The sequence below is a fragment of the Gracilinanus agilis genome, chromosome 1 (assembly GCF_016433145.1).
Source record: "Gracilinanus agilis isolate LMUSP501 chromosome 1, AgileGrace, whole genome shotgun sequence".
Classification (NCBI taxonomy): Eukaryota; Metazoa; Chordata; class Mammalia; order Didelphimorphia; family Didelphidae; genus Gracilinanus; species Gracilinanus agilis.
Genome location: NC_058130.1, coordinates 346,253,305 through 346,264,500, shown reverse-complemented (window position 1 = coordinate 346,264,500; position 11,196 = coordinate 346,253,305). Strand labels below are relative to the sequence as shown.

The following is an 11,196-nucleotide window of genomic DNA, read 5'->3' as shown; positions in this document are numbered from 1 at the left end:
GTGTCCCTGAGGGAACCAACTTCAGTGGAGCTTGTAGGTCAGACTGGGCATGGGAAGGTTTAGGGTCTCCCCACTCACACTAAACTTTGAACCTTAAAGAAGTCATTATCCTCTCCAGGTCTGTGTTTTCCCCATCTGTAAATTGGAGGGACAGTGAAGGGGAGAGTGAAGGGGAAGGGAGAGGGATGAGATTGGATTGATTTCTCTGTAATGAAATAATTGAAAGGGGGTGGGGGTGGGGGTCAAATTTGCTTCCTGCCCAGGACAAGAGCCCTCTTGTTACTGAGCCTATTGTTTCCAGTCCTGCATTTGAACACTGCTAGGGACAGTTAGATTTTCATCACTTAACCTTTTAGCAATTTTATCTTGTTCTAATGTAATTTTGGGGGGTCCCTTTGCAGAACATGAAGATCAATGCTGAGAATAAACTAAAGGCCAATGTTGCAGGCGCCAAGAGGGTGCCTGTACCCACTGCTGCCTCCAAGCCTGGGCTGAGGCCAAGAATGGCCTTGGGTGATATTGGCAACAAAGTGTGTGAGCAACAGCCTGCATCAAAAATACCTCTGAAAAAGGTAATCCTTACTTTGTTTCCCATGAATGAGTCTTCCTCTTTTAACTATAAATCTTTTCTGATTCTTTAGTTCTCCTCTTCTCTACAGGAAGCCAAAGCTCCCATTGCAAAAGTCGCTGCTAAAAAAGCCTCCAAACCAGTAGAAAAAATGCCTGTGCCTGAACCTGTTAAGGAAGAGAAATTAAGTCCTGAGCCTATTAAGGTAACTGATTCTAAAGGCATTATTCCTTCTATCAACATTCCCACATATTTCTTCCTTATGATTGAAAGATGCTGTTCAAATGAATTATATCCACAAGGATTAGATTTCATCTGCATGCTTGAAGTTGCCAGTCAAGTTGTAGTGACAAGAAATAGAAACTCTGCTGATTTCTACTGACCAAGTTCACTATCCTTGATTGCGTACTCTCTCTTGACAGGCATTTTTAGAATGTTAGAATGTTGGGGGCAGCTGGGTGGCCTAGGGGATTGAGAGTCAGGCCTAGTGATAGGGGAGGTCCTGGGTTCAAATTTGGCCTAGCTGTGTGATCCTGGGCAAGTCCCCCCCCCATTGCCTAACCCTTATCAGCTCTTCTGCCTTGGAACAATACACAATATTGATACTAAAATGGATGGTAAGGGTTTGAAAAAAGAAAGAATAAAGAATGTTAGAATGTTTTCTTAAAAGTTCCTGAATTTGTTGGGTTATGCTATATTCAGCAAGCTGAAACTGTGGATAGAGCTCTAAACCTGGAGTCCGGAAGATCTTAAGTTCTACTCTAGTCTCAAGACACTATCTGTGTGACCTTGGGTAAATCTCTTTACTATGCTTGCCTCAGTTTCCTCATCTGTAAAATGGGTGCATACCAAAGAAAGAAATGGCAAACCACTCCAGGATCTTTGCCAAGAAAACCCCAAAGAGAGGTTTGGACAACAGCATGCTATATTGACTAGTTAATTTCACACTTAAGTGGTTTGTAATTCAAGTACTGATATATCTTCCAGGTTTTTTGTTTCATTTATTTTGTGTTTTTTGGAAAGTTGTGTTAGGGGTAAAATAAATATAAAGATAGTCTTGCTAGGAGCAGAAAGAGTAAAGAGTATTAAATGTTAGGAATGATGGAATTTTTCCAGTGAATTACAGTTAAGGAAGGGAGTCAGATGGCATGCAAGATATTTAAACTATAGCATGGCTACTAATTATTAGAATTTTTAGCTATTTACTTTTTTAAAAACCCATACCTTCTGTCTTAGAATCAATACTGTATATTGGTTCCAAGGCAGAAGAGAGGTAAGGGCTAGGCAATAGGGGTTAAGTGACTTGCCCAGGGTCACACAGCTAGGAAGTGTCTGAGACCAGATCTAAACCTACAAACTCCAGGCTCTAGGCCTGACTCTCAATCTACTGAGCCACCCAGCTCCCCCCAGCAATTTACTTATAAATGGTGATTGGGATTTTTAAAAATCTACTCATTTTGAAAGCAAAAAAAATATAGCTTTCTAGAAACAACTGTCTTCTTTCTCTGCATCATTCTCCCTTTCTCTTCCCACTCTGCCTTCCACACAAAGACATTACAGCCAGAGATAATGGGATGTGAATCTATCTGTATTGTATACTGAACAGAATAATGTGTGATCAATTTAGTGGAATTAAATTAAAACTATCTCAAGCCTTAGGAAAGCTGATTATCCCCTCAGTCATGAAGGTGATAACATGGAGCACTTGAACACATGGGCTGATGGGGATATTATTGGGGCTGAAGACACTAAACAATAACTAGTCCAACTATCAGTAATATGGAATTAGGTCTTGATCAATGATACATGTAAAACCCAGTGGAATTGTACATCGACTAAGGGGGCTTTGGGGGAGAGGGAAAAAACATTAAATATGTAACTATGGGAAAATATTCAAAATAAAAATTAAAAAAAAAAAAGACATATAGGGCAGATTGAGAATTCTGGAGCTAACTAGCAGCAATATAAACAGGATCTAGGCTGTCCTCCAGAATTAGGACTATCTTTTCCTGCCCATATGCAGAAAGGAAAAAGGATAAAGAAAAAACTCCAAACCACAATACCTTTTCTTTCTAACATATATCTAACCATTAAACTTAAGAATCACTTGAAATTTATGTACAACCAAATTTGTTATTGTCTGATAATGCCTGTCAAATGACACAGTGTTTGGTATGCCTTCATTGTGTGGGAGGAGGGAAAGCTCAGAATATTTTATATTTGCTTCTACTGTATTTAGATTTCCAATAAATAAACTTAAGGTCTTTAAAGAACTAGTTTAGCATTTCATATTATTATTTCCCCCAAAAGCTGCTGCCATAGAATACAGATTGAAATTTTTTTTCCCCAAGGAAAAATGTGTAGACATTCACATAGCGATCATTTCTTTAAGTGGGTGGGTAACTATAATCAGAAGGTCTGCTTGCAGTCTGGTGGTATACCATTACAGTATTGATTCCAGAACTTTCTTTTACCAGGTGGATTCACCATCCCCTAGCCCAATGGAAACATCAGGATGTGCACCTGCAGAAGAGTTTCTGTGCCAAGCTTTTTCTGATGTCATACTTGCAGTGAAAGATGTTGATGCGGATGATACTGCGGATCCAAACCTTTGTAGTGAATATGTAAAAGATATTTATTGCTATCTTAGACAACTTGAGGTCAGTACTCTTCTTGAACTCTTCTTCCTAAATAGACTTCCTGTTATTTAAAGGGGTTGGGAGAGGAATGGATGGAGGCAAAAATATTTTAAAAAAAAATTTTTTTGTGACAAACTTAATAAACTAAGGCTAATAATAAGTCTGTGAATGATTAGTATTAGGATAATGAACTATATTTTGGACACGCAGAAGAACTTTTAGCCATTTATCAATAACTGACCTTTCTGGGTGGACTTATCTCCTGTGTTCAAGATAGTGTGCATTATGGAATATAATTTCAAAAGATGATTTACATTTCTTTGTGCAGGAAGAGCAGGCAATAAGACCAAAATACCTGGTGGGTCAAGAAGTCACTGGGAACATGAGAGCCATCTTAATTGACTGGTTGGTACAAGTGCAGATGAAGTTCAAGTTGCTTCAGGAAACTATGTACATGACTGTGGCCATTATTGACCGATTTATGCAGGTAAGCATAGGTAATCTGGAGGCCCTGGAGAGGTATTATGTGTGGCATGCTCTCTTGAGGAGATGTATGAAATTATAATCTTCAGTGGAATTTTTCCTGGAGTTGCCTCTGGCTATATACTATGGAAGGTTATAAATATAAAGAGTTATAGAGGAAGGTTTGGACTTGGCATCCAGAAGACTGGAGTTTGAGTCACCCTAATGCTAGCTGTGAGACTATAGCATGGGGTATGATAGTTCCTGCAGTATTATATAATATAATACACAAGCCCTCAGGATTGTTTGTAGTTTTAAGCCATAAAGTGTTAAATATCAATACTACTGCCCCAAACATCATAACAATGTAGTTAACATTTATATAGTGTTAAGATTGCAAAACACTTGTACATTCTCATTCAAACTCCACATAATAACTCTGTGAGGCAGATTTTATTTTTTTTCCAATTATGTGGAAAAAAACTTTGACATTCTTTTTTTTGTCTTCATTTTCCTTTTTCCTTTTTTTTGAAACCTTTGCCTTCCATCTTAGAATCAATAGCATGTGTTGGTTATAAGGCAGAAGAAGAATAAAGGCTAGATAATAGGGATTAAGTGATTTGCTTAGGGTCATACTGCTAGGAAGTGTTCAAGGCAAGTTTTGAAATCAAGATCTCCCATCTCCAGATCCATTTATCCACTGAACAACCTAGCTCCCTCCAATCCTCGTTTTTCTTTTTTTCAAACCTTTACCTTCTGTCAATACTGTGTATTAGTTCCAAGGCAGAAGAGTGGTAACGGCTAGACAATGGGGGTTAAATGACTTTCCCAGGGTCACACAGCTAGGAAGGGTCTAAGGCCAAATTTGAACCTAGGTCCTCCCATCTCTAGACCTGGCTCTCAATCCACTGAGCCACCTCACTGCCTCCATCCTCATTTTTCTGATGAAGAAATAGAAGCTTGAAGGTTGATTGAAGTAACTTCCTCATAGTCACACAGCTAGTAGACCTGAGGGTAGGATTCCAATCTAAGTCTTCCTGAGTCCATGTACATCATTTTCTCTACTCATTGTACCACACTGCTTCTCAAACCATAAATTTCATGGTTCAGAATGAATTTAGAACTCTCTTTAACCTGTCTCTCAACTGTGAAGTTTTCCTGATTTTTTTTTTTTTTTAGAACCTCTATAAAACTTAAGCCATTCTTTGCCCCATAATATGAGGAAGGTGAAATGGTATCTACCCAGGATTTGTTGGAAGGAATGTAGGGGAGAAGTCTATTTGTAGTAGTTAGGAGTATTACTTGTGTCTCTTTAGATGAGTGAGTGGCTAAGAACAGCCTTCTGATGACTATTAAAAAAGCCTAATGTCTGTCAGAACCTGCCAACAGTGTTTTTTCATTAGGATTCATTTTCTAGTTAGACTGTTTAAGAGGGAAAGGGAGGGTGTTTTCTTTTGAGTTCTTCGTAAGTGGTGTCTGCCAAGAAAATGGCCCCTGAAGGAGCTGCCTCTCATGAAGACACTTCTATTTGCATTGCTTCCACTTGGCAGTCACTATCGTTGCCTAAACATCTGTATGGATCATCCTTGCAGGATAACAGTGTACCTAAGAAGCTGCTGCAGCTGGTGGGTGTTACCGCCATGTTCATTGCCAGCAAGTATGAAGAGATGTACCCACCTGAAATTGGGGACTTTGCCTTTGTAACCGACCACACATACAGTAAGCACCAAATTCGACAGATGGAAATGAAGATTCTTAAAGCTTTAGACTTCAGTCTGGGTCGTCCTTTACCCCTGCACTTCCTACGCCGAGCATCCAAGGTTGGAGAGGTAAGGTGAATCTTTGGTTCAGGGTGATGTCATTTAGCTAAAATGATGGTCCAGTGTAAGCAGGCCTTTATAGTCCTTTGTGTTTCATGTTTCTTAAACTTTGCCGAATCTTGATAGGCAGATGCCAGTCTGAACGAGGAATGGTGAAGCTTATAGTCTACTTGGGAGATGAGAATAGGTACGCAGCCAAGTATGATACAAAGGAGATATCCAGAGCAAATGGAAAAATTGGAAAGAGGAAAGCTTTTTTTCTCCTCCACTTGAAGAAGGGAGGAGGCTTCTTATAGCTGGATCAAGGGAAGGCTTTTAAAGAATACTTAGTAGAAACCTGACCAAGTGGTGGAGGATGGATTTGAGGGTAGCTGGGCATAATTGGTGGGACAGGTTGCTCCCAAGGGAATGGAAATAATGCAGATGGAGGCCTTGACTATTAAGAGATCTCCTTTCTGTTCCAAAACTGGAGCAAAGAAGGTTAGAACATGGGTGAAGTCAAATTTTTGAATGGTAGAGCAAGGGAAATGAGGGAGATCTGCAGCAGTCATTCTGTAAGCTAAATTATTATAATAGTTAACATTTATATAGTTCTTAGAATGTGTCAAAGACTGCAATTATTATGGCGTTTAATGCTTATAACAACCCTGGGAGGTAGATGCTGTTACTTTCCCCATTTTAGAGATGAGGAACTGAGGCAAATAGATAGGGTCACAAAATGTCCAAGGCCAGATTTGAACATAGGAAGAAGAGTCTTTCTTATTCCAGGCCTGGCACTATCCATTGCACCACCTAGCTGCTTCCTCTGTACATTTTTAATAGAGACCTACAATTAAGAATTGAAGGCTTGAATAGCAACAGAGCAAGAGACTCAAGAGCTTAAGGACTGTAGTATCCTGCTGACTTTGGTTAAATTGGGTAACTATAGGGTCACAACTGAAGAGAAGAAATCAGGATTAGAAAGGACGGGGTGATGGATTGGCAAAGCAAGAAATGAGAATTCCAGAGTTCAAGGTGAAGACAGATCAGACTTGAGAAGAGTGTGGCACTGGAAGATGGGGAAGGCCAGGGGATTATGGCTAAAGAGGAGAATTTCAGAGTTTATGATCTTAAGAGATGAAACATTTTTGGGTGCTTCCTGATAAGGTCTTTTGATGGCAAGAAGGTAAGTGGATCTATCTGATGGTCTGTTCTAGGGGCAGTGAGATAAAGAGGCCTATGGGATTTTGTGATTTCTCACTGTTCAGAACAACTTAGACTGCTAAATTTCCCAAAAATCAATAGATTTAAGTCCTCTAGGGCATAGTTTTAGGAAGCCCTGTGGTCCAGAGACTGTACTGATGAAGCCAATGGCAAGAAGGTTCCAGTGTAGCTGATGATTGGATGGGATGCGAATCCTGGCTTGGTATTGATTGGGTTGGCTAAAGGTAGTGGGCTATGATCATGGAAGTTTAAAGTTACAGATTTTGTGGATTTAGTTTTCTTTAGTGAAGTTTGACAATTTTTTATAGGTCATATGGTTTGCAAACAGAAAGTTCTTTGTCGGTGAGAAAATGACTTTTCATTCCAGGTTGATATTGAACAACACACTTTAGCCAAATATCTGATGGAACTCACAATGGTAGACTATGATATGGTCCACTTCCCTCCTTCCCAGATTGCAGCAAGTGCTTTTTGCTTGGCACTGAAAGTGCTCGATAATGGCGAATGGGTAAGCCCTATGTCTGCTCCAGGTTATACTTATTGACCTTCTAGATAATTATATTTTTGTTGTGACTTTTCAGCCTATAAATCTGCTAAGGCCAGTCTGATTAATAAAGCAAACAAAGATACTGTTTCTTCTTTAACTCCCAAATCAAAGAGAGAAGCTTGAAAAAATGAGGATTTCTCTAGAGAACTTGAGTAGCAAGTACTCTGAAATAAGTTCTTATTTGTCCCTTCACTTCAGTACCTCTTTCTTAAAACAATATCAGGTTATAAGCAGCAGTCATCTCTCACACACACACATTTTTAAGGTCATCAATCTAGAGGCAGCAATTGATGAAAAGTGTAATTTAGCATTTTAAAATCTCTTAATGTTAATAATCAGAATATCTAGGCTTTATATAATGCTTACTATGTATCAAGCACTGTGCTAAGTGCTCTCCAATTCTCATCTCATTTGCTATATTAACTCTTAGACTCCAACTCTTCAACACTACATGTCTTATACTGAGGAGGCTCTTCTTCCTGTAATGCAACACATGGCTAAGAATGTGATCCTAGTGAACCGGGGGCTTACAAAATACATGGTAAGTGGAAGAAGTGGGTAGAGGGACCATGTTGCAATTTCTAGGTTAAGCCATGGGTAAGTATTTGTGCTAGAGAAAAGAACGTGAAGGTTTGGGTGTGTGCGTGTTTTAAAAGCTTACGTTTTTTGTAGATAGGTACATACAGTTCCATTGTCTTAGCTCCTAAGATCTATATTTGGTGGTTTGTTCTTTCCTTAATGGCTACCATTTTTTTTTTTTAATTCTTGCAGGCTGTCAAGAATAAGTATTCCAGCCCTAAGCACGCAAAGATCAGCACTATTGCACAGCTGAATTCTGTAGTAATTCAAGATCTAGCCAGGCCACTAACAAAAGTGTAACTCCTGATCTTGCACTGTAGTGAAATCTGCAATAAAATTGGCACCATGTGCCTTTTTGTACATATTATAGCTCCCAGATACTTGTCATAATAAAGTTTTCTTTTGTCCCTTTTACTTTTATGTGTTAACTTTTTTGATGTTAATCCTTCAGAAGAATTATAGGGATTTTTTAGGTTCAGTTTAAAGTAGGTAAAGGTTGACTCAACCTGGAACTTATCAGTCCAATGAGTGAAAACAAGGCCTATGCCTGCCACATTAAAAATGAGGATATCTGTGTGGGTCTCAAGGAAAAGGTTTGATGCCTCCCACCACTCCATGTATTGAAAAGGTATTTTTCAATGTTGTTATCTTGACAAGTAAGTGAAGAGTTTACATTAGCAAGCTGCTGATCTCTTAGTTCCGTGCTGAACAGTCTTTTCTCATTTCCCATCAGGATTTCCCTCATGGTCTGGCTCAGATCTGCCTTATTGCCTTCAAGCCATCTATTTTCTTCCATTTCAATATCCATGCCATCGACCCTATGTTCCCTCAACTCTTCTTCTTTAAAATTACTCTACATCAAGGGTTCTTAACCTATTCTATGTCACAGAACCTCTTTAGCAGTCTTTTGAAGCTTATAGATCCTTTCTCAGAATAATTTCTTAGATGCATAAAATAAAATACATAACATTACAAAAGAAGGCAATTATGTTGAAATACAGTTATCAAGGGGGTACTAGGTTGCTCAGTGGTTTGAGAGCCAGGGCTAGAGATAGGAGATCCTGGGTTCAAATATGACTTTTAAGACATTTTTTAGCTGTGTGACCATGGGCAAGTCACTTAACCCCCATTACCTAGCCCTTACTGCTCTTCTGCCTTGGAACCAATATACATTAATAATTCTAAGATGGAAGGTAAGGGTATAAGAAAAGAGTTTTCTTTTTCTTTTCTTTTTTTTTTTTTTTTAAACCCTTACCTTCCATCTTGGAGTCAATACTGTGTATTGGCTCCAAGGCAGAAGAGTGGTAAGGGTAGGCAAGGGGGGTCAAGTGACTTGCCCGGGGTCACACAAGGAAGAGTTTTCAAAGTGTTTTTATAATAAGTTTGTAGACTGCAAGCTAAGAGCTTATCTCTTTCTTCAGCCATCTCTCTTTCAGAGAAGAAATGGTCTTATCTGCTAACACTCATTTTCTACTTTCGCCCTTGAGCTACCTTTTCTGCAGACCTTACTCTATCATCTTTAATATCTACAGATCCTCCTCCTCGTATGGTCATATTCAGGTCTCTGCCTCCTTTTTTCTCCAACTCAAATTATGCCACTAATTGTCAAATCAAAGGGCTCACTTTGCAATTTCTGTTCAGTTCCACAGCATCACATGATCCTAGTTTTTGTCTTGCCTTTTTGAACCTTTCTTCATTGATTCATTTTGTTTCCTAAAATGTTGGTGTGTATTCCCCCAAATTGTGTTGGCCTTTTTCTCCTTATCCAACTTCAGTTAGCACCTGTTGGTGAACCCTTCATTCTTGATGTCTGACATCATCTGAAGGTTTTGCCTCTTCTACCCTTCTCTAAACCAGGTCCTTCTGATTTTCCTTATTTCTGCTAAGCAAAAGAACTTTCAATCTGACTGATTTCCTGTCCCACTGTCCATTTAGATTTTGTGAATTCTAATTCTCAAATTGTCCCTGCTGCTGCCACCCTAATTCATCTTAAACCTTTCACTAATCTGATTTCAGATAAGTATCCCTAATTGGTTTCTCTGCTAATCCTATGCAATAATACTGAACTTTACAATAAGTTTCCCATTGCCTTATGGCTTCAGCACATGATTCGACTTACTGCTAAAGCTTTATACTACATTGATTTCCTGTTTGAATCTCTTAAAAGTTACCTGTCCTTTTCCTGGCCTTAATTTGTACTCTTCTCTTTTCTGTCAAAACCTAAACTCCTCTCCTTCCATAAAGCCTCTTCCTCAGCAGAATTTTGATAATACTTTTTTTTCAGGGCATTGTAACATAGGATCAGAATTCTCCTTGGTCAGATTTGAGTTCAAATTCTGCCTTTGTTTTCCTCAGCAAAATTGGGGATGATACCTGTAGTACTTACCTCATAGGCTTGCCATGAGGGGCTAGTGAGATCGACTTGACAATAAAACACTTGGCAAACCTTCAAATTATATGTAAAATTTAATATATAAATTATATAATACAATAATAAAATTTATAATAAAATATAATTTAAAAATTTTTAATATATAAATTATATATTAATATTATAAATGTCTTATGCCAGTGATGGGCAAACTTTAAAGAGGGGAACCAAAGGAAAGGAAATGCTCATCTGTCAGTCTGTTTCTAAGGTAACTTTCGAAGTTTCATTGTATTTGTTAGATTAGGAATAATGTCATGCAGCTAGACTATGAATGTCGTGCAGCTGGATAGAACATTTCAGGAGGCCGCATCTGGCCTGCTGGCTGTAGTTTGCCCATCACTGTCTTATACTATTGATCACATTCTGTCTTTATTTTCATTGAGGTCAGGGACTATCATATGGTATAGAAAGCACTAGTCTTAGAGATTCAGAAAACCCTGGTTTGTATCCTGGGCTCTGACTTAGCAGCTGTGAAACTTTTACAATTTTTTTCTCCTTTAAGAGAACTCTATTTTCTCTTCCAACTCCATTTTCTCTGTACCACTCCTTCCTTCATACTATTAAGGTGGAGGATGTGGTGAGGTGGTAGGGAATTCCTTGTAACAAATATGCATAGTTAAGCAAAACAAATTCCCGTTTTGGCTATGTTTAAAAAAATACACTTCTATTCTGCATCCTAAATATCATCTCTGTTAGGTGTCCTCACTGGGATCAGGGATGATCATTATGTTAAGAATTCATAGAGCTTTCAAAGTTTGTTCTTATAGGGTTGTAATTGTGTCATTTCTCTATCCTCCTCAGTGTGCAAGTCTTCAGAATTCTTTGTTTATAATATTGATGTTAAATTGATATTTTTAATTCTACTCATTTCACTGTATCAGTTCATACAAACCTTTTCATGTCTCTTTGGAAGTATCTGTTACAGCACAATAGTATTCTATTACATT

At 38.5% G+C, this 11,196-nt stretch overlaps 1 protein-coding gene across 1 annotated transcript in view; it reads left to right on the top strand.

Moving 5' to 3' along the window:
• The window catches only part of CCNB1 (cyclin B1), a 40,527-nt gene extending 32,315 nt beyond the window's left edge, over positions 1-8,212 (top strand). The window contains exons 2-9 of the mRNA XM_044680958.1: positions 402-572; positions 660-773; positions 3,046-3,228; positions 3,536-3,694; positions 5,262-5,498; positions 7,060-7,200; positions 7,670-7,780; positions 8,011-8,212. Coding sequence (XP_044536893.1) covers positions 402-572; positions 660-773; positions 3,046-3,228; positions 3,536-3,694; positions 5,262-5,498; positions 7,060-7,200; positions 7,670-7,780; positions 8,011-8,118 — 1,224 coding nt within the window. The 3' untranslated portion in view covers positions 8,119-8,212. The remainder of the gene's footprint in view (positions 1-401; positions 573-659; positions 774-3,045; positions 3,229-3,535; positions 3,695-5,261; positions 5,499-7,059; positions 7,201-7,669; positions 7,781-8,010) is intronic.
• The last annotated feature ends 2,984 nt before the right edge of the window (positions 8,213-11,196 follow it).